General features: G+C 44.4%; 1 protein-coding gene across 1 annotated transcript in view; it reads right to left on the reverse strand.

Annotated features, from left to right (window-relative positions):
* Positions 1–20,381, reverse strand: part of MYBL2 (MYB proto-oncogene like 2) — a 214,011-nt gene that overhangs the window by 753 nt on the left and 192,877 nt on the right. Inside the window, exon 11 of the mRNA XM_053716325.1 lies at positions 20,035–20,148. Within this exon, the coding sequence (XP_053572300.1) occupies positions 20,035–20,148 (114 nt within the window). The remainder of the gene's footprint in view (positions 1–20,034; positions 20,149–20,381) is intronic.

The following is a 20,381-nucleotide window of genomic DNA, read 5'->3' on the forward strand; positions in this document are numbered from 1 at the left end:
CAACGTAGAATCTAGCACAAACTTACTTCACCACCTCCATAGGAGGCAAAGTTTGTAAAACTGAATTGTGGGTGTGGTGAGGGGTGTATTTATAGGCATTTTGAGGTTTGGAAAACTTTGCCCCTCCTGGTAGGAATGTATATCCCATACGTCACTAGCTCATGGACTCTTGCTAATTACATGAAAGAAATTATGCTTACCTGAATTTCATTTCTATCGAGGGGAGGAGAGTACACGGCTTCATTTATTACTATTGGGAATTAAGAACCTGGCCAACAGGAGGAGGCAAAGACACCCCAGCCAAAGGCTTAAATACCTCCCCCCACTTACCTCATCCCCCAGTCATTCTGCAGAGGGAACAAGGAACAGTAGGAGAAACATTAGGGTATAAATGCCAGAAGATTAATTAAATTTAGGTCCGTCCATCGGAGATACGGGCTGGTGCCGTGGACTTCATTACTGTTGGGAACAAATACCCAAGCTCTAGAGGACACTGAATGAAACAGTGAGGGTAAAAGGCGGACCCTAATCTGAGGGCACCACAGCCTGCAAAACCTCTCTCCCAAAAACAGCTTTCACAGAAGCAAAAACTTCAAATTTGTAAAAACATTTTGTAAAAGTGTGTAAGGAGGACCAGGTAGCCGCCTTACAAATTTGCTACATAGAGGCCTCATTCTTGAAGGCCCAAGACGAAGCCACAGCTCTAGTTGAATGAGCCGTAGGTCCCGCTGTCTCATAGGCCAAGCAAATCAAACTCCTCAAACAAAAGGAAAAAGTAGAAGAAGAGGCTTTCTGCCCCTTGGGCTTCCCCAAATACACCACAAAGAGATGTAGACTGTCTGAAATATGTTGTAGCCTGAAGATAGAACTAAGGCACGAACCACATCCAGGTTATGAATTAACCTCTCCTTAGAAGGGTTAGGACATGAAGGAACAACTATTTCCTGATTGATGTTACGGTTAGACACCACCTTGGGAAGAAACCCCAAAACAGTGCGAAGCACAGCCTTATCCGCATTAAAAACCAGATTAGGATGTTCACATTGCAAGGCAGCCAGTTCAGATACTTTGCGTGCCGATGCAATGACCAACAGGAAAAGAACCTTCAAGGACAGAATCTTAATGTCAATGGAGTGCATGGGCTCAAACGGAACCTTCTGAAATACCTTAAGGACCAAGTTTAAGCTCCATGGGGGAGCAGACTGTCAAAAGACAGGCCTGATTCTAGACAGAGCCTGAACAAAAGATTGTATGTCAGGGAGCTCAGCGAGTCTCCTATGCAACAAGACTGACAAAACCTGTCCCTTTAAGGAACTGGCAAGACCCTTCTCCAAACCCTCTTGGAGAAATGACAGAATCCTGGATACCTTCACCTTATGCCAAGGATATCCATGCTTCTCACTGCAGGACAAGTAAGTCCTCCACACCTTATGGTAGATGTGACTAGTGACTGGCTTCCTTGCCTGAATTAGCGTATCAATCACACTTTCAGAAAAGCCTCTCTTGGCCAAGACTAGGCGTTCAATCTCCAACGCAGTCAGCCTCAGAGAATTGAGATTTTGATGTTGAAAAGGACCCTGTTCCAGCAGATCCCTGCGACAGGGTAACCTCCACGGCGGAGAGGATTACATCCCCACCAGATCCGCAAACCACGTCCGCCGCCACAATGGAGCAATCAGAACGGCCGAAGCTCACTCCTGTTTGATGCGTGCCACTACACGAGGTAGGAGTGTTAACGGTGGAAAAATGTAAGCTAGGCTGAACCCCCAAGGCACCGCCAAGGCATCCATCAGCTCTGCCTGGGGATCCCTGGACCTCGACCCGTATCAGGGTAGCTTGCAATTGAGAGTCTGGACGCCATGAGATCTATCTTCGGCAATCCTCACCCGAGAAATCTCCACAAACACTTTGGGGGGGGGGGGGGGGAAGACCATTCCCACAGATGGAAGGATTGCCTGCTGAGAAAATCTGCTTCCCAATTGTCCACACCTGGAATGTAAAATCGCTGAGAGCGAGCAGCTGTGGGACTCCGCCCACTCCAAGATCCGAGACACCTCCCTCATGGCTAGGGTGCTCCTCATACCCCCCTGATGGTTAATGTAAGCCACTGAGGTAATGTTGTTAGTCTGGAATCTAATGAAGCTTAACGACCCCAGGAGGAGGCCTTCAGAGCATTGTAGATTGCTCAGAGTTCCAGAATATTTATCTGAAGGAGACTCTCCTCCAGGGTCCATTTTCCTTGTCCCATCCTGGCTCCCATCCTGCCAGACTCGCGCCTGTGGTCACAATCTCCCAGGACGGTCTCAAGGATCTTCCCATGGACAGTTGCTCTGGACAGATCAACCAAGAGGGAGATCCGAGTTTGAGCATCCATGGATATCTGCTGTGATAGATCTGAATGATCGCCGTTCCACTGTCTCAACACGCACAATTGAAGAGGTCTGAGATGAAACCTGGCGAATGGAATGACGTCTATGCTGAAAACCATGAGTCCGATCACCTACATACAATGAGCCACTGAGGGGCTTGAGGAGGACTGAAGGGCAAGACAAGAGGACGCAATCTTCCTGTGTCGATGGTCTGTGAGAAATATTTTCATGGACAGAGTATTATCGTGCCCAGGAACTCCACCCTGTTGCTGGGAACCAGGGGACTCTTTCCTGAGTTGATCTTCCAACCGTGAGATTGGAGCAAAAGAAAAGCCCTCAAATGATCCTCTACGATACTGAGCGACAGTGCCTGGACTAGGATGTCGTCCAGATAGGGCGACATAGCTATGCCTTTGGCCAAAGCAAGTAGTGCCCCCAGAACCTTTGTGAAGACTCTCTGGGCTGTCACCAGACCAAAGGGGGGGGGGCACAAACTGGAAGTGTTGGTCCAGAAATGCAAGTCTTAGGAACTTGAAGTGGTCCCTGTGAATTGGCACATGAAGGTAAGCATCCTTCAAGTCTATAGTTGTCATGAAATGTCCCTCTTGAACTAGGGGCAGAATAGATCCGATTGTTTCCATTTTGAATTATGGAACTTGTTTAAACACTTTAGGTCCAGAATGTGCCCTCCTTCTTTGGAACCACAAAAAGGATTTGAATAGTACCCTAGACCCCTTTCTGCTTGGGGTACTGGTACAATAACAGAGAGAGAGATCCCTCACACTCTAGAAATGCCCATCTCTTTTCTGGTCTTGAAGACAGGTTTTTGACAGGAGGAATCTCCCCCTGGGCGGACGGGATCTGAGTACTATCCTGTAACCCTGGCCGACAACCTCCAGAACCCAAGGGTCCTAAACGTCCTGTAACCAGACTTCTGAGAAGAGAGAACATCTGCCCCATACTTGGTCGGGGGACCACCCCTTCATGCCGATTTTGTCTTGGCTGGCTTCTTGCTCTGCATAGACTTGTTCCAAGAATGAGCTGGCATCCAAGTTCCCTTGGACTGGTCCGCTTTCGCGGCGGGCTGCTGGTGCTGAGGCTTGTTCGCACGAAAGGGACGAAAAGTAGATCCTTTAGGCTTAGCCTTATCTGGCGGTAGGAAAGCTCCCTTGCCTCCCGTAACAGTGGATATGATCGAATCCAATCCTGGACCGAACAGAATCTTTCCTTGAAAAGGCAGGGACAACAGCCTCGACTTAGAGGTCATGTCCTCAGACCAAGACTTTAGCCACAGAACCCTGTGAGCTAAAAATGGAAAAAACCTGACACCTTAGCATCTAGGCGAATAATTTGCATATTGGCATCACAGATGAAAGAATTGGCGACCTTCAGCACCTTAATCTTATCCTGTATCGTGTCGATGGAAGTCTCCTCCAATATGTTGCAGCTACGGCAACGGCCGCTGCCGGCTGAAAAACAAACACTGTATATTCAAACATTTTTTCCAATTTTTTATCCATGGGCTCTTTAAATGACTAACTATCCATGAGGGGAATAGTTGTCCGATTAGCGAGAGTGGAGATAGCACCATCCACCTTAGGGACAGTACCCCAGAGCTCAAGCTTAAAGGAAGAAAGGGAAAAGGAAGAACCTAATTGCTCCCATTCGTTCTTAATATTAGCCATCTTAAAGGGACAATGAACCCAAATTTTTTCTTTTGTGATTCAGATAGCAAAATGCAATTTCTTTGCTCTCTTGCTTTCTTTATTTGAAAAAGGCAATCAGCAACACCACCACAGTGGGTTCACCAAAAATGGGCCAGCATCTAAACTTACATTCTTGCATTTCAAATAAAGATACCAAGAGAATGAAAAGAATGTGATAACAGGAGTAAATTAGAAAGTTGCTTAAAATTACATGCTTTATCTGAATCACGATAGAAAGAAATTGGGTTCAGTGTCCCTTTAATAGGACCCGGGAAGGCCTGAGGCACCACCCTGTCCTCATATACCTTATCAAGCATAGGAATCACAGGTTCCTCCGGGAAGCTTAGGCTCCGGAACCTCCAGAGTAGCAATCACTTGCTTCAGCGCAAATTCTCTATCCTAAAACTAAAGTCAGAGGGGGCGGAGCCAACTACCAAGGAAATCAGACGTGCACGAGTAGAGCTCCTGGCTCCAATAAGACTTAAACCGTGTTTATTTGCCCGTAGAATACTATATTTTTTTACATTGCAAGGAAATCCTTTCGCTAATGCTGAGGACCCTGGGAACGTTCAAGTTGATATCTCTGGCTCTGGGAAGCTTTTAAAGATACGACCGGGATGGAGGCCCTGAACACCTGGGGGTTGGCTGTGGAGCAGCTCCTGCATGAACACTTTGCTAGATTGGAGACAACACTATTTGAGAGCTATGCTGAAGCTAATGTCCCTGCGCATACTGCCCTTAGCCTGACTGAAGACGATATCATTTTGGATCAGGGTAACACTATAATATGCTAACCCCCGGGACCTCGTGCTGCCTTCCTGACTCACTGCAATATGGAGAATTGCCCAAATGACGTAACAGCGATCGACCTAGTCGTGAGGCATGCACGATTGCCGAGGCGGAGGAAGACGGCTGTCCGGTGAGACACCAGACCTTGGAAGGAATCGTACCTCACTCCCGGACCTATTTGCAGCTGCAGGGCGCATAGTATCTACAGCCTGTGTCCATGTTTGGAACGCTCTCCCTTTGCTCCGCAATATTGATAATGAGGTGATTGAGCCTACATCGGAAGTTCATCGGTGGAGCGACCCTCAGCTTCAGTACACGCACATCTCAGTAGAGACCTTGTGCAAGCTTCAGAGCTTTTGCAGTGGCGAAGGGGCCATTTCCCTGACAGCATATTTAAATTTTTTTAAATGGTTGGAGCATTCATCCCATAGAGAGAGCCCAGGTCTGAGATCTGGTGTAGGGTGACAAAAAAATTTTTTTATATTGAAACGTCAGGTTACGACATTGTCCCCTACCCACCTTTGTACTTTAATGAGGAGCAGTGTCATGTCTTGAGTTGAATTACAGCCTCGTACCCTTATGACAGTCACTGACTTGATGCTCTGGTTTAGGACTTCAGCAGGCTGTTTAGCCCTATTTTATTTATTTGCATAGTTCAGTTTGTTTTTTGTTCAAAATTCTATACTGCCTTAACTATTTTAAAATTCAAAATGAGGTAAACCTATACCTACTCTTATGTTATATTGGGTTAAGTTTATACAGCATATTGAGTGAAAGTTGTGATACTAATTCATGTCTGCCAATGTATATGCCCAATATGAAAGGTCTCATTAACTACTGTTTCTTCTAAAGGAAATCTTTACAGTCCAGCATGTGATTCTGTCTGATAATATTCTATAACTACCTATCTACCACTTTTCTATATGTACTTGTTAACTATACACTATTGATGCTTTACTAGGCTCACACTAACAATAGACACAGATGATTATAAAAATATTTGTTATAGTACCACTAGATATCTACTCCTATAATGCTGTTGCTTTTGAGCGAGTTTGGGGGCTTAGATGTCTGAGCTCATCTGCATACTTACTTACAGCTACAATATGTAGGCTACATATAGATTGAAGATTACAGAGTTATTAGGGGAATACTGACATTTTATGTTTCATATGTGTCTATGCCTTTGCAAAATAGCTCCAAATATTTGCGTATTGCCAAAGCTTGATATGTTATAAAAGATGTTTTTTTTAAATAATAGAAGAGGAACAGGCAGGGCTCAGGTATTAAGCTTTCTTTTTGTATACATGACATCATATGTAAAATTTATAATCTGTCGTTATGGCTACCACTAAATTGGGCTGTGCAGCTTTACTTCAAAGTATGTGAAATACTTCTAAGGTGGGCCGGACCCACACTACTGCCGCTGCTTGGGGCTTCCATACCCAAATCATTATTATTAAGCTATACAGATAGACAAATTCCTGAGTTTAGTTGTTAAAAGGGACACTGAACCCAATTTTTTTCTTTCGTGATTCAGAAAGAGCATGCAATTTTAAGCAACTTTCTAATTTACTGCTATTATCAGTTTATCTTTGTTCTCTTGCTATCTTTATTTGAAAAATAAGGCATCTAAGCTTTTTTTGGTTCAGTCTCTGGACAGCACTTTTTTTATTGGTGGATGAATTTATCCACCAATCAGCAAGGACAACTCAGGTTGTTCACCAAAAATGGGCCGGCATCTAAACTTACATTCTTGCATTTCAAATAAAGATACCAAGAGAATGAAGAAAATTTGATAATAGGAGTAAATTAGAAAGTTGCTTGAAATTTCATGCTCTATCTGAATCACAAAAGAAAAAATTTGGGTTCAGTGTGCCTTTAAAATTAAGTACAGTATTAGCCAAACATGCAATCTGCCTATTATATCCACATATCCCCCCCATGTAATAAACCTAGTCTAGGAGGGTTAACTCTGCGGCTTCTCTAGCCTAGTCTTGTGCTCTCCAGATAGGTTAATCTGTATTGCACTCTGTTTCTCCAACATAGGTGTGTCCGGTCCACGGCGTCATCCTTACTTGTGGGATATTCTCTTCCCCAACAGGAAATGGCAAAGAGCCCAGCAAAGCTGGTCACATGATCCCTCCTAGGCTCCGCCTACCCCAGTCATTCTCTTTGCCGTTGTACAGGCAACATCTCCACGGAGATGGCTTAGAGTTTTTTAGTGTTTAACTGTAGTTTTTATTATTCAATCAAGAGTTTGTTATTTTAAAAATAGTGCTGGTATGTACTATTTACTCTGAAACAGAAAAGAGATGAAGATTTCTGTTTGTATGAGGAAAATGATTTTAGCAACCGTTACTAAAATCCATGGCTGTTCCACACAGGACTGTTGAGAGGAATTAACTTCAGTTGGGGGAACAGTGAGCAGTCTTTTGCTGCTTGAGGTATGACACATTCTAACAAGACGATGTAATGCTGGAAGCTGTCATTTTCCCTATGGGATCCGGTAAGCCATTTTTATTCAGACAGTAAATAAGGGCTTCACAAGGGTTTATTAAGACTGTAGACATTTTCTGGGCTAAATCGATCATATTTACACATATTTAGCCTTGAGGAATCATTTAATCTGGGTATTTTTTGTAAAATCATATCGGCAGGCACTGTTTTAGACACTTTATTCTATAGGGGCTTTCCCTAATCATAGTCAGAGCCTCATTTTCGCGCCGGTATGGCGCACTTGTTTTTGAGAACAGCATGGCATGCAGCTGCATGTGTGTGGAGCTCTGATACATAGAAAAGTCTTTCTGAAGGCATCATTTGGTATCGTATTCCCCTTTGGGCTTGGTTGGGTCTCAGCAAAGCAGATTCCAGGGACTGTAAAGGGGTTAAATATAAAAACGGATCCGGTTCCGTTATTTTAAGGGTTAAAGCTTCCAAATTTGGTGTGCAATACTTTTAAGGCTTTAAGACACTGTGGTGAAATTTTGGTGAATTTTGAACAATTCCTTCATACTCTTTCGCAATTGCAGTAATAAAGTGTGTTCAGTTTAAAATTTAAAGTGACAGTAACGGTTTTATTTTAAAACGTTTTTTGTGCTTTGTTATCAAGTTTATGCCTGTTTAACATGTCTGAACTACCAGATAGATTGTGTTCTGACTGTGGGGAAGCCAAGGTTCCTTCTCATTTAAATAGATGTGATTTATGTCATAAAAAATTTAGTAAAAATGATGCCCAAGATGATTCCTCAAGTGAGGGGAGTAAGCATGGTACTGCATCATCCCCTCCTTCGTCTACACCAGTCTTGCCCATACAGGAGGCCCCTAGTACATCTAGCGCGCCAATACTCCTTACTATGCAACAATTAACGGCTGTAATGGATAATTCTATCAAAACATTTTAGCCAATATGCCCACTTATCAGCGAACGCGCGACTGCTCTGTTTTAGAATATACTGAAGAGCATGAGGACGCTGATGATATTGTTTCTGAAGGGCCCCTACACCAGTCTGAGGGGGCCAGGGAGGTTTTGTCTGAGGGAGAAATTTCAGATTCAGGAAAAATTTCTCAACAAGCTGAACCTGATGTGATTACTTTTAAATTTAAGTTGGAACATCTCCGCGCTCTGCTTAAGGAGGTGTTATCCAATTTGGATGATTGTGATTATCTGGTCATTCCAGAAACACTATGTAAAATGGACAAGTTCCTAGAGGCCCCGGGGCCCCCCGAAGCTTTTCCTATATCCAAGCGGGTGGCGTACATTGTTAATAAAGAATGGGACAGGCCCGGTATACCTTTCGTACCTCCCCCCATATTTAAAAAATTGTTTCCTATAGTCGACCCCAGAAAGGACTTATGGCAGGCAGTCCCCAAGGTCGAGGGGGCGGTTTCTACTCTAAACAAGCGCGCCACTATACCCATAGAAGATAGTTGTGCTTTCCAAGATCCTATGGATAAAAAATTAGGTTTGCTAAAAAAGATGTTTGTTCAGCAAGGTTACCTTCTACAACCAATTGCATGCATTGTCCCTGTCACTACAGCCGCGTGTTTCTGGTTCGATGAGCTAGAAAAGGCGATTATTAGTAATTCTTCTTCTTATGAGGAGATTATGGACAGAATTCGTGCTCTTAAATTGGCTAATTCTTTCACCCTAGACGCCACCTTGCAATTGGCTAGGTTAGCGGCGAAAAATTCTGGGTTTGCTATTGTGGCGCGCAGAGCGCTTTGGTTAAAATCTTGGTCAGCGGATGCGTCTTCCAAGAACAAATTGCTTGACATTCCTTTCAAGGGGAAAACACTGTTTGGCCCTGACTTGAAAGAGATTATCTCTGATATCACTGGGGGCAAGGGCCACGCCCTTCCTCAGGATAGGTCTTTCAAGGCCAAAAATAAACCTAATTTTCGTCCCTTTCGCAGAAACGGACCAGCCCCAAGTGCTACGTCCTCTAAGCAGGAGGGTAATACTTCTCAAGCCAATCCAGCCTGGAGACCTATGCAAGGCTGGAACAAAGGAAAGCAGGCCAAGAAACCTGCCACTGCTCCCAAGACAGCATGAGATGCGGGCCCCCGATCCGGGACCGGATTTGGTGGGGGGCAGACTCTCTCTCTTCACTCAGGCTTGGGCAAGAGATGTTCTGGATCCTTGGGCGCTAGAAATAGTCTCCCAAGGTTATCTTCTGGAAGTGATTCATCCTGTTCCATTAAGAGAACGAGGGATGGGGTTCTACTCCAATCTGTTCGTAGTTCCCAAAAAAGAGGGAACGTTCAGACCAATCTTAGATCTCAAGATCCTAAACAAGTTTCTCAAGGTTCCATCGTCCAAAATGGAAACCATTCGAACAATCCTTCCATCCAGGAAGGTCAATTCTTGACCACGGTGGATTTAAAGGATGCGTATCTACATATTCCTGTCCACAAGGAACATCATCGGTTCCTAAGGTTCGCATTCCTGGACAAGCATTACCAGTCCGTGGCGCTTCCTTTCGGATTAGCCACTGCTCCAAGGATTTTCTCAAAGGTACTAGGGTCCCTTCTGGCGAGCTAAGACCAAGGGGCATAGCTGTAGTACCTTACTTGGACGACATTCTGATTCAAGCGTCGTCCCTTCCTCAAGCAAAGGCTCACACGGACATAGTCCTGGCCTTTCTCAGATCTCACGGATGGAAAGTGAACGTGGAAAAGAGTTCTCTATCTCCGTCGACAAGAGTTCCCTTCTTGGGAACAATAATAGACTCCTTAGAAATGAGGATTTTTCTGACAGAGACCAGAAAAACAAAACTTCTAAACTCTTGTCGGATACTTCATTCCGTTCCTCTTCCTTCCATAGCGCAGTGCATGGAAGTGATAGGTTTGATGGTAGCGGCAATGGACATAGTTCCTTTTGCGCGCATTCATCTAAGACCATTACAACTGTGTATGCTCAGTCAGTGGAATGGGGACTATACAGACTTGTCTCCGAAGATACAAGTAAATCAGAGGACCAGAGGCTCACTCCGTTGGTGGCTGTCCCTGGACAACCTGTCACAAGGGGTGACCTCCCGCAGACCAGAGTGGGTCATTGTCACGACAGACGCCAGTCTGATGGGCTGGGGCGCGGTCTGGGGATCCCTGAAAGCTCAGGGTCTTTGGTCTCGGGAAGAATCTCTTCTACCGATAAATATTCTGGAACTGAGAGCGATATTCAATGCTCTCAAGGCTTGGCCTCAGCTAGCGAGGGCCAAGTTCATACGGTTTCAATCAGACAACATGACGACTGTTGCGTACATCAACCATCAGGGGGGAACAAGGAGTTCCCTGGCGATGGAAGAAGTGACCAGAATCATTCAATGGGCGGAGACTCGCTCCTGCCACCTGTCTGCAATCCACATCCCAGGAGTGGAAAATTGGGAAGCGGATTTTCTGAGTCGTCAGACATTGCATCCGGGGGAGTGGGAACTCCATCCGGAATTCTTTGCCCAAATCACTCAACTGTGGGGCATTCCAGACATGGATCTGATGGCCTCTCGTCAGAACTTCAAGGTTCCTTGCTACGGGTCCAGATCCAGGGATCCCAAGGCGACTCTAGTAGATGCACTAGTAGCACCTTGGACCTTCAAACTAGCCTATGTATTCCCGCCGTTTCCTCTCATCCCCAGGCTGGTAGCCAGGATCAATCAGGAGAGGGCGTCGGTGATCTTGATAGCTCCTGCGTGGCCACGCAGGACTTGGTATGCAGATCTGGTGAATATGTCATCGGCTCCACCATGGAAGCTACCTTTGAGACGAGACCTTCTTGTTCAAGGTCCGTTCGAACATCCGAATCTGGTCCCACTCCAGCTGACTGCTTGGAGATTGAACGCTTGATCTTATCAAAGCGAGGGTTCTCAGATTCTGTTATTGATACTCTTGTTCAGGCCAGAAAGCCTGTAACTAGAAAAATTTACCACAAAATTTGGAAAAAATATATCGGTTGGTGTGAATCTAAAGGATTCCCTTGGGACAAGGTTAAGATTCCTAAGAGTCTATCCTTCCTTCGAGAAGGATTGGAAAAAGGATTATCTGCAAGTTCCTTGATGGGACAGATTTCTGCCTTGTCTGTGTTACTTCACAAAAAGCTGGCAGCTGTGCCAGATGTTCAAGCCTTTGTTCAGGCTCTGGTTAGAATCAAGCCTGTTTACAAACCTTTGACTCCTCCTTGGAGTCTCAACTTAGTTCTTTCAGTTCTTCAGGGGGTTCCGTTTGAACCCTTACATTCCGTTGATATTAAGTTATTATCTTGGAAAGTTTTGTTTTTGGTTGCAATTTCTTCTGCTAGAAGAGTTTCAGAATTATCTGCTCTGCAGTGTTCTCCTCCTTATCTGGTGTTCCATGCAGATAAGGTGGTTTTACGTACTAACCTGGTTTTCTTCCAAAAGTTGTTTCTAACAAAAACATTAACCAGGAGATAGTCGTGCCTTCTCTGTGTCCGAAACCAGTTTCGAAGAAGGAACGTTTGTTGCACAATTTGGATGTTGTTCGCGCTCTAAAATTCTATTTAGATGCTACAAAGGATTTTAGACAAACATCTTCCTTGTTTGTTGTTTATTCTGGTAAAAGGAGAGGTCAAAAAGCAACTTCTACCTCTCTCTCTTTTTGGATTAAAAGCATCATCAGATTGGCTTACGAGACTGCCGGACGGCAGCCTCCTGAAAGGATCACAGCTCCTTCCACTAGGGCTGTGGCTTCCACATGGGCCTTCAAGAACGAGGCTTCTGTTGATCAGATATGTAGGGCAGCGACTTGGTCTTCACTGCACACTTTTACCAAATTTTACAAGTTTGATACTTTTGCTTCTTCTGAGGCTATTTTTGGGAGAAAGGTTTTGCAAGCCGTGGTGCCTTCCATTTAGGTGACCTGATTTGCTCCCTCCCTTCATCCGTGTCCTAAAGCTTTGGTATTGGTTCCCACAAGTAAGGATGACGCCGTGGACCGGACACACCTATGTTGGAGAAAACAGAATTTATGTTTACCTGATAAATTACTTTCTCCAACGGTGTGTCCGGTCCACGGCCCGCCCTGGTTTTTTAATCAGGTCTGATAATTTATTTTCTTTAACTACAGTCACCACGGTATCATATGGTTTCTCCTATGCAAATATTCCTCCTTAACGTCGGTCGAATGACTGGGGTAGGCGGAGCCTAGGAGGGATCATGTGACCAGCTTTGCTGGGCTCTTTGCCATTTCCTGTTGGGGAAGAGAATATCCCACAAGTAAGGATGACGCCGTGGACCGGACACACCGTTGGAGAAAGTAATTTATCAGGTAAACATAAATTCTGTTTTTATTCATTATACACTGTATTGTTCTATTGTTATATGCTAACTGGAACTGCTTATCGAGCAACTAAGGTGTGTCCCCTTGTTGAATCCAATACTGCTTGCATCCTTCGCACTTCATTTTCTTGATTACTCACAAACTTCTTTTTGGTTTAACCTAAAAAACAGAATTTATGTTTACCTGATAAATTACTTTCTCCAACGGTGTGTCCGGTCCACGGCGTCATCCTTACTTGTGGGATATTCTCTTCCCCAACAGGAAATGGCAAAGAGCCCAGCAAAGCTGGTCACATGATCCCTCCTAGGCTCCGCCTACCCCAGTCATTCGACCGACATTAAGGAGGAATATTTGCATAGGAGAAACCATATGATACCGTGGTGACTGTAGTTAAAGAAAATAAATTATCAGACCTGATTAAAAAACCAGGGCGGGCCGTGGACCGGACACACCGTTGGAGAAAGTAATTTATCAGGTAAACATAAATTCTGTTTTCTCCAACATAGGTGTGTCCGGTCCACGGCGTCATCCTTACTTGTGGGAACCAATACCAAAGCTTTAGGACACGGATGAAGGGAGGGAGCAAATCAGGTCACCTAAATGGAAGGCACCACGGCTTGCAAAACCTCTCTCCCAAAAATAGCCTCAGAAGAAGCAAAAGTATCAAACTTGTAAAATTTGGTAAAAGTGTGCAGTGAAGACCAAGTCGCTGCCCTACATATCTTATCAACAGAAGCCTCGTTCTTGAAGGCCCATGTGGAAGCCACAGCCCTAGTGGAATGAGCTGTGATTCTTTCGGGAGGCTGCCGTCCGGCAGTCTCGTAAGCCAATCTGATGATGCTTTTAATCCAAAAAGAGAGAGAGGTAGAAGTTGCTTTTTGACCTCTCCTTTTACCGGAATAAACAACAAACAAGGAAGATGTTTGTCTAAAATCCTTTGTAGCATCTAAATAGAATTTTAGAGCGCGAACAACATCCAAATTGTGCAACAAACGTTCCTTCTTCGAAACTGGTTTCGGACACAGAGAAGGTACGACAATCTCCTGGTTAATGTTTTTGTTAGAAACAACTTTTGGAAGAAAACCAGGTTTAGTACGAAAAAACCACCTTATCTGCATGGAACACCAGATAAGGAGGAGAACACTGCAGAGCAGATAATTCTGAAACTCTTCGAGCAGAAGAAATTACAACCAAAAACAAAACTTTCCAAGATAATAACTTAATATCAACGGAATGTAAGGGTTCAAACGGAACCCCCTGAAGAACTGAAAGAACTAAGTTGAGACTCCAAGGAGGAGTCAAAGGTTTGTAAACAGGCTTGATTCTGACCAGAGCCTGAACAAAGGCTTGAACATCTGGCACAGCTGCCAGCTTTTTGTGAAGTAACACAGACAAGGCAGAAATCTGTCCCTTCAGGGAACTTGCAGATAATCCTTTTTCCAATCCTTCTTGAAGGAAGGATAGGATCTTAGGAATCTTAACCTTGTCCCAAGGGAATCCTTTAGATTCACACCAACAGATATATTTTTTCCAAATTTTGTGGTAAATCTTTCTAGTTACAGGCTTTCTGGCCTGAACAAGAGTATCGATAACAGAATCTGAGAACCCTCGCTTCGATAAGATCAAGCGTTCAATCTCCAAGCAGTCAGCTGGAGTGAGACCAGATTCGGATGTTCGAACGGACCCTGAACAAGAAGGTCTCGTCTCAAAGGTAGCTTCCATGGTGGAGCCGATGACATATTCACCAGATCTGCATACCAAGTCCTGCGTGGCCACGCAGGAGCTATCAAGATCACCGACGCCCTCTCCTGATTGATCCTGGCTACCAGCCTGGGGATGAGAGGAAACGGCGGGAACACATAAGCTAGTTTGAAGGTCCAAGGTGCTACTAGTGCATCCACTAGAGCCGCCTTGGGATCCCTGGATCTGGACCCGTAGCAAGGAACTTTGAAGTTCTGACGAGAGGCCATCAGATCCATGTCTGGAATGCCTCACAGTTGAGTGACTTGGGCAAAGATTTCCGGATGGAGTTCCCACTCCCCCGGATGCAATGTCTGACGACTCAGAAAATCCGCTTCCCAATTTTCCACTCCTGGGATGTGGATAGCAGACAGGTGGCAGGAGTGAGACTCCGCCCATAGAATGATTTTGGTCACTTCTTCCATCGCTAGGGAACTCCTTGTTCCCCCCTGATGGTTGATGTACGCAACAGTTGTCATGTTGTCTGATTGAAACCGTATGAACTTGGCCCTCGCTAGCTGAGGCCAAGCCTTGAGAGCATTGAATATCGCTCTCAGTTCCAGAATATTTATCGGTAGAAGAGATTCTTCCCGAGACCAAAGACCCTGAGCTTTCAGGGATCCCCAGACCGCGCCCCAGCCCATCAGACTGGCGTCGGTCGTGACAATGACCCACTCTGGTCTGCGGAAGGTCATCCCTTGTGACAGGTTGTCCAGGGACAGCCACCAACGGAGTGAGTCTCTGGTCCTCTGATTTACTTGTATCTTCGGAGACAAGTCTGTATAGTCCCCATTCCACTGACTGAGCATGCACAGTTGTAATGGTCTTAGATGAATGCGCGCAAAAGGAACTATGTCCATTGCCGCTACCATCAAACCTATCACTTCCATGCACTGCGCTATGGAAGGAAGAGGAACGGAATGAAGTATCCGACAAGAGTCTAGAAGTTTTGTTTTTCTGGCTTCTGTCAGAAAAATCCTCATTTCTAAGGAGTCTATTATTGTTCCCAAGAAGGGAACCCTTGTTGACGGAGATAGAGAACTCTTTTCCACGTTCACTTTCCATCCGTGAGATCTGAGAAAGGCCAGGACAATGTCCGTGTGAGCCTTTGCTTGAGGAAGGGACGACGCTTGAATCAGAATGTCGTCCAAGTAAGGTACTACGGCAATGCCCCTTGGTCTTAGCACAGCTAGAAGGGACCCTAGTACCTTTGTGAAAATCCTTGGAGCAGTGGCTAATCCGAAAGGAAGCACCACAAACTGGTAATGCTTGTCCAGGAATGCGAACCTTAGGAACCGATGATGTTCCTTGTGGATAGGAATATGTAGATACGCATCCTTTAAATCCACCGTGGTCATGAATTGACCTTCCTGGATGGAAGGAAGAATTGTTCGAATGGTTTCCATCTTGAACGATGGAACCTTGAGAAACTTGTTTAAGATCTTGAGATCTAAGATTGGTCTGAACGTTCCCTCTTTTTTGGGAACTATGAACAGATTGGAGTAGAACCCCATCCCTTGTTCTCCTAATGGAACAGGATGAATCACTCCCATTTTTAACAGGTCTTCTACACAATGTAAGAATGCCTGTCTTTTTATGTGGTCTGAAGACAACTGAGACCTGTGGAACCTCCCCCTTGGGGGAAGCCCCTTGAACTCCAGAAAATAACCTTGGGAGACTATTTCTAGCGCCCAAGGATCCAGAACATCTCTTGCCCAAGCCTGAGCGAAGAGAGAGAGTCTGCCCCCCACCAGATCCGGTCCCGGATCGGGGGCCAACATTTCATGCTGTCTTGGTAGCAGTGGCAGGTTTCTTGGCCTGCTTTCCCTTGTTCCAGCCTTGCATTGGTCTCCAAGCTGGCTTGGCTTGAGAAGTATTACCCTCTTGCTTAGACGACGTAGCACTTTGGGCTGGTCCGTTTCTACGAAAGGGACGAAAATTAGGTTTATTTTTGGCCTTGAAAGGCCGATCCTGAGGAAGGGCGTGGCCCTTACCCCCAGTGATATCAGAGATAATCTCTTTCAAGTCAGGGCCAAACAGCGTTTTCCCCTTGAAAGGAATGTTAAGTAGCTTGTTCTTGGAAGACGCATCAGCTGACCAAGATTTCAACCAAAGCGCTCTGCGCGCCACAATAGCAAACCCAGAATTCTTAGCCGCTAACCTAGCCAATTGCAAAGTGGCGTCTAAGGTGAAAGAATTAGCCAATTTGAGAGCATTGATTCTGTCCATAATCTCCTCATAAGGAGGAGAATCACTATCGACCGCCTTTACCAGCTCATCGAACCAGAAACACGCGGCTGTAGCGACAGGGACAATGCATGAAATTGGTTGTAGAAGGTAACCCTGCTGAACAAACATCTTTTTAAGTAAACCTTCTAATTTTTTATCCATAGGATCTTTGAAAGCACAACTATCTTCTATGGGTATAGTGGTGCGTTTGTTTAAAGTGGAAACCGCTCCCTCGACCTTGGGGACTGTCTGCCATAAGTCCTTTCTGGGGTCGACCATAGGAAACAATTTTTTAAATATGGGGGGAGGGACGAAAGGAATACCGGGCCTTTCCCATTCTTTATTTACAATGTCCGCCACCCGCTTGGGTATAGGAAAAGCTTCTGGGAGCCCCGGGACCTCTAGGAACTTGTCCATTTTACATAGTTTCTCTGGGATGACCAACTTGTCACAATCATCCAGAGTGGATAATACCTCCTTAAGCAGAATGCGGAGATGTTCCAACTTAAATTTAAACGTAATCACATCAGGTTCAGCTTGTTGAGAAATGTTCCCTGAATCAGTAATTTCTCCCTCAGACAAAACCTCCCTGGCCCCATCAGACTGGTTTAGGGGCCCTTCAGAACCATTATTATCAGCGTCGTCATGCTCTTCAGTATCTAAAACAGAGCAGTCGCGCTTACGCTGATAAGTGTGCATTTTGGCTAAAATGTTTTTGACAGAATTATCCATTACAGCCGTTAATTGTTGCATAGTAAGGAGTATTGGCGCGCTAGATGTACTAGGGGCCTCCTGAGTGGGCAAGACTCGTGTAGACGAAGGAGGGAATGATGCAGTACCATGCTTACTCCCCTCACTTGAGGAATCATCTTGGGCATCATTGTCATTGTCACATAAATCACATTTATTTAAATGAGAAGGAACTCTGGCTTCCCCACATTCAGAACACAGTCTATCTGGTAGTTCAGACATGTTAAACAGGCATAAACTTGATAACAAAGTACAAAAAACGTTTTAAAATAAAACCGTTACTGTCACTTTAAATTTTAAACTGAACACACTTTATTACTGCAATTGCGAAAAAATATGAAGGAATTGTTCAAAATTCACCAAAATTTCACCACAGTGTCTTAAAGCCTTAAAAGTATTGCACACCAAATTTGGAAGCTTTAACCCTTAAAATAACGGAACCGGAGCCGTTTTTAACTTTAACCCCTTTACAGTCCCTGGTATCTGCTTTGCTGAGACCCAACCAAGCCCAAAGGGGAATACGATACCAAATGACGCCTTCAGAAAGTCTTTTCTATGTATCAGAGCTCCTCACACATGCGACTGCATGTCATGCCTCTCAAAAACAAGTGCGCAACACCGGCGCGAAAATGAGGCTCTGCCTATGATTTGGGAAAGCCCCTAAAGAATAAGGTGTCTAAAACAGTGCCTGCCGATATAATCTTATCAAAATACCCAGATTAAATGATTCCTCAAGGCTAAATATGTGTTAATAATGAATCGATTTAGCCCAGAAAAAGTCTACAGTCTTAATAAGCCCTTGTGAAGCCCTTATTTACTATCTTAATAAACATGGCTTACCGGATCCCATAGGGAAAATGACAGCTTCCAGCATTACATCGTCTTGTTAGAATGTGTCATGCCTCAAGCAGCAAGAGACTGCTCACTGTTCCCCCAACTGAAGTTAATTGCTCTCAACAGTCCTGTGTGGAACAGCCATGGATTTTAGTAACGGTTGCTAAAATCATTTTCCTCATACAAACAGAAATCTTCATCTCTTTTCTGTTTCTGAGTAAATAGTACATACCAGCACTATTTTAAAATAACAAACTCTTGATTGAATAAAAAAACTACAGTTAAACACTAAAAAACTCTAAGCCATCTCCGTGGAGATGTTGCCTGTACAACGGCAAAGAGAATGACTGGGGTAGGCGGAGCCTAGGAGGGATCATGTGACCAGCTTTGCTGGGCTCTTTGCCATTTCCTGTTGGGGAAGAGAATATCCCACAAGTAAGGATGACGCCGTGGACCGGACACACCTATGTTGGAGAAATATACCTTACACTATCAAGACTTTTATACCTGGGTTCCTACTATAAGCTCTGAGCTGCTTCATGACTAAAGAAACATAGCTTTAATACCACCTACTAATGAGAGAGCAGCTACCATTATACACTTCAAAGCAAACAATAATTCACTGATTCCTTGTAGAAACTTGTCTTATTTTGTTTTTACTTGTTGGTTGGCAAGCTTTTGGTGTCTAGGACAGTTAACCCCATTATAGCTTTCCCTACAGAAGTTACTAGTTTTAAAAGTTATATCTTTCCAGATGTGGCTGTATCTATTAGATATATTCTTTTAGCGCAGACAGGACCTGCACTGCAACCTTAGGGTATAGTTTCTCCTCTCATAATATATGCCAAGTTTAGCAGCTTTCTAGACTCTAATATGCTCAATATAACATTACCCTAGCAAGAATGGACTCATTTCTGAGTATTCACTTGAGCCCATTAAGCACAGGAGATTTTTTATATAGCTATGCTGTCCTATCTTATTGCAACTTGCCAACCTCAAGCTGTGAAACCATAGTTTATCCAACCCCCCCCCCCACGCAATAATATATCACCTAGTTTAGGTGAATTAAAAACGTGTTTTTTCTAGTCTATACCGCACCCTAAATCCTTTTAATTTATGCAGCACACTATATTGTTCAGCTTTTGTTCTCTGTTTAATCTTAAGATTATTCAATATTCCCCTTTCCAGGAATATTAACCCTTGATACTTTAAAGATAGAAGGCATCACACTGTCTTCCGTGTTATTATGTAATAAAAAATGAAATTATCTTACCAGAATACGCCATGGAACAGGAACACGGCCCTTCAAGTGTGACAGGTTAGTAGCCTCGCTCCTGACATGGACTTGAGTGTACAAAGCAGGCAGCTAAACTAGTCAACGCTGATTGCTTGTGGAGCTGTTAATATGAGTCGGGATGGTTTCACAGAAAGACTCTCCCTGCATCTACGGACTAACTTTCATCCATGCTCTGACTGAGAGGCTGACAGGACTACTTAAAAACTCCAGTCCCAATGCGGAGTACTACCCTCCATAAGAGACTACTATGATCTTTGGCACTTCACTGCCGTCCTCTTGTGATGAAAGGCAAATAATGACTGGGGGATGAGGGAAGTGGGGGAGGTATTTAAGCCTTTGGCTGGGGTGTCTTTGCCTCCTCCTGTTGGCCAGGTTCTTAATTCCCAACAGTAATGAATGAAGCCGTGGACTCTCCTCCCCTTTAGATGGAAATACTTTTGGTGTCTAATATTTTTCATATTTGTTGAATGTTTCCTTGCTGTTCATGAGAAAACAGTTTAGGAGATAAGGGACAAAGTAAAGTTCTTACCACAGGTTTTCGTCTCTGTCTATCATGTTTGGGTTCATCCACAATGATTAACTCAATGCCAGACTCACTACGAAGGACTTCCTTCAAATCCTCCTCCAAGTGTGGGGTAGGAGGCTGTAGATGAAAGAACTGGTTAACCGCAGTAAAAGTCAAACTGACAATAAGCAGGGACGTGTGTATTTAAAGGGGGTGGGGGAGCAGATACACACCATTTCCCTAAACAAAATATTACCACTACAACAGAGCATTCTGTTTTACCAATGAGGTTTATGGCAACATGGAAACCACCACCTGGTACAGTGTATGGGCAACATGCTTGTCATGATACAAACTGGACACCAGACTGA

Source organism: Bombina bombina, chromosome 1, assembly GCF_027579735.1.
Source record: "Bombina bombina isolate aBomBom1 chromosome 1, aBomBom1.pri, whole genome shotgun sequence".
Classification (NCBI taxonomy): Eukaryota; Metazoa; Chordata; class Amphibia; order Anura; family Bombinatoridae; genus Bombina; species Bombina bombina.